General features: G+C 36.1%; 1 protein-coding gene across 1 annotated transcript; it reads right to left on the bottom strand.

The window, feature by feature from the left end:
- Nucleotides 1-204: 204 nt before the first annotated feature.
- Nucleotides 205-2248, bottom strand: LOC103455644 (nudix hydrolase 17, mitochondrial-like). Its single transcript, XM_008395223.4, has 5 exons — nucleotides 1644-2248; nucleotides 1230-1320; nucleotides 1029-1112; nucleotides 780-908; nucleotides 205-649 (listed from the first exon to the last, which is right to left on the bottom strand). Exons 1-5 carry the CDS (start codon nucleotides 1823-1825, stop codon nucleotides 530-532), a joined length of 606 nt encoding a protein of 201 aa, XP_008393445.1. The 5' UTR covers nucleotides 1826-2248; the 3' UTR covers nucleotides 205-529.
- Between the last annotated feature and the right edge of the window lie 361 nt (nucleotides 2249-2609).

Raw genomic sequence — 2609 nt, forward strand, 5'->3', positions numbered from 1 at the left:
AAAATAAACAGAGGTATGCGAAAATCATTTCCCTACATACATTACTCAATTTGATGAAGTGGTTGTTGACTTGGATTAATTCGGATTAAGGGTTGCGAAAATCATTTCCTTACGTAAGGGGTTGAATAATCGACATGGGCTGAAGAATCGACAAGGAGTCAGTAACATAAATTCATGAGAGAAAATGAACATAGAATTCTCAAGTTCACATTAAAGAATCAAAATGAATTGAATTGAAAGAATGGAATTTGTAAATTTACATGATGTTCTGTTTCTACATGATCTTCTTCAACTACATTGTACAGTTTTGCAACCAGTCCAAATTTTGGCGACGACTTAACTCGAGAAGAAACGATGGGAGGAACACAATCTGTGGGAATGCCAGCGATTGCGATTCAGCGAAGGCAATTCTATCTGACATCCTGTTTCCTAATCTGAGCTCTTTTTTTTTGGAAAACTACTTCCTCCCTACGTACACCGCTGTGCTCCGCCAAAACTCGAAAAGCAAAAACAACCAGCCTAAGACTGTCTACGTACAAGTTGCTTCTCCTTCCTCTCCTTTCGGTTGGGGCTGTCGACAAACTAATTTCTCCAAAGCCTCCTTCATCCACCAATTTTGACATGCTTCTCTAGCTTCAGAGACCGTCACCTACAAAATACGAAAAACATACATTTAGAACATACAGTACTATGAATGAGAAATCTTCATAGAGTTCAGCCAATGTAACACAATTTAGAAGAAGAAACAATTAAGCAAAGTATATTGCAATTCCACTTACCCATTCACGTTTTCGGGAACTTTTCTCGGGCCAAAGTTCCAACTGCTGCTGAACAAGCAAAGGGAACATGTAGCCCTCATGAACCGTGCCTTGGGTTTTGCTCGTGTAACGCCACGATCCCAATCTAGTCTGCAAGTACATCATCCAAACAATCGATGAGTAAACGGATTCGATTTGATTCGATTCAATAAAATTAAACTAAACTGCTACAGAACATGATTGCTCTATTGGTAATTTGCAGATACTCACTTCAAGATGGCCAGTCACACCAGCTTCCTCAAACGTCTCTCTTTTCGCCGCCTCTTCAATTGACTCATCCATTTCCCAACCTCCCTGTAATCAATCACATTGCGAATGCACAAACGTTAACGACAATCAAAAAAACGAAAGCAACAAAACCAAAACAAATGCTCTCTAGTTTTGTATTGTAAAATTGGACAAAATTGGTACCTTTGGGAACAACATTCCTTTCCCCTTCTGTGAACTAATCACAAGAACTTCCAATTCCTCATCGGTTTTCCGATATCTGTATGGTATGCATCTGCAGGATTCAAAAATTAACCCAAGAAAAATTAGATTACAAACATACAAAATCCCAACAAAAAGGTCAACCATATCAACCCATGACAATTGACAACAATAATTCATGCATCTAATCATGAAGACCACAACTTTACCAAAAACCCACTTGAGAATTTCTTAAATTCATGCACTTATTCACAAAGACCACAACTTTCATTCATTTAACAAAAACCCAACTGAGATTTTCATAAGTTGAGGGGTGGAAGATTCAAGAATTTTGAAAAAGGTCCAAAACCAAAAATGTAAATTTGAAAATAACCAGAACAGAGATATGAAACATACCCTACAACTTGGCGGCAACCTTTTTCATAGCGCTGGAATTGTCTTCCGGTCCGGGAAACCAAAGAAACCATGTTCTCAATTTGCATGGGGATGAAATCTCCGCCATTTTTCTTGGAGAAAACGGGAGAATTCGAAGAATTGCAAATCAAATTCACAATATTTTTTGAGAGAATGAGACCCATCGATTACTTCTCCAACTTTCGCTACGCGTATAGATTGAAAGGAAAAAAATAAGAGAAAATTGGAATATTTCTTCAAAAGAAATAGAACCCACCAATTTTAGAAGGTTAAATTTGGAAACTGAAAATTCTGAAAATTGATTGGCTTTAATTGTGTGAGCAGAGAGGAGGAGGAGGAGAAGAAGAAGAAGAAGGGGGTTTGAGAGTTTCAGTTCAAAAGCGCTTTTGTTATGGAAATTGGAGAATCTGAGTGAGTGATGAATATCTGAGGATAACAAACTGCTTCTGCGTTTTGCTTCTGCTTTTGTTTGTTGGAGATTTTCAATTATATAAAGGGCTTCTGGAACTACAGGCCACTGCTTGTTTGTCTTGAAAGGACAACGGACGCGCATGTGGTGGTGGCAGTTGATAAAACAGTACCTTTTTTTGGTATGTGAAATTTAGAGATGGAATCCTATGTTGCTATATTTATTTTAACTTGGTGAGCTTCTTTGTCTTTTTTGGTAAATCTATTTGTTTATTCTGTTTTCGGTTTTTTGAATTTGTTTGGTTAATTGAAGAAGTATTGGAAAAAAAACAAATAACCATACAACTAATAACAAAAAAACAAAAACAAAAACAAAAAAAATACTTTACTAGAAATGCCCTTAATTTAATTTACTAAACCTAATTTCTTGTTTCTATTAATCTGAAAAACTACCATGCAATATTTCGTTAATTCTTAATAAAATGATAAATTCGTAAGGTTGCGATTAACTTGTTATTTTTCATTGTTGACAAAAAAAAA

Source organism: Malus domestica, chromosome 14 (genome assembly GCF_042453785.1).
Source record: "Malus domestica chromosome 14, GDT2T_hap1".
NCBI classification, from domain to species: Eukaryota; Viridiplantae; Streptophyta; class Magnoliopsida; order Rosales; family Rosaceae; genus Malus; species Malus domestica.

What these genes read in the sequence shown, in the direction of transcription:
- LOC103455644 (XM_008395223.4), bottom strand. Translation starts at nt 1,825, where the DNA reads ATGGGTCTCATTCTCTCAAAAAATATTGTGAATTTGATTTGCAATTCT. An exon ending in GGTTGCCGCCAAGTTGTAGG is followed by an intron (nt 1,321 to 1,643) that starts GTATGTTTCATA and finishes TGAATCCTGCAG; the next exon opens with ATGCATACCATACAGATATC. An exon ending in GTTCCCGAAAACGTGAATGG is followed by an intron (nt 650 to 779) that starts GTAAGTGGAATT and finishes CGTATTTTGTAG; the next exon opens with GTGACGGTCTCTGAAGCTAG.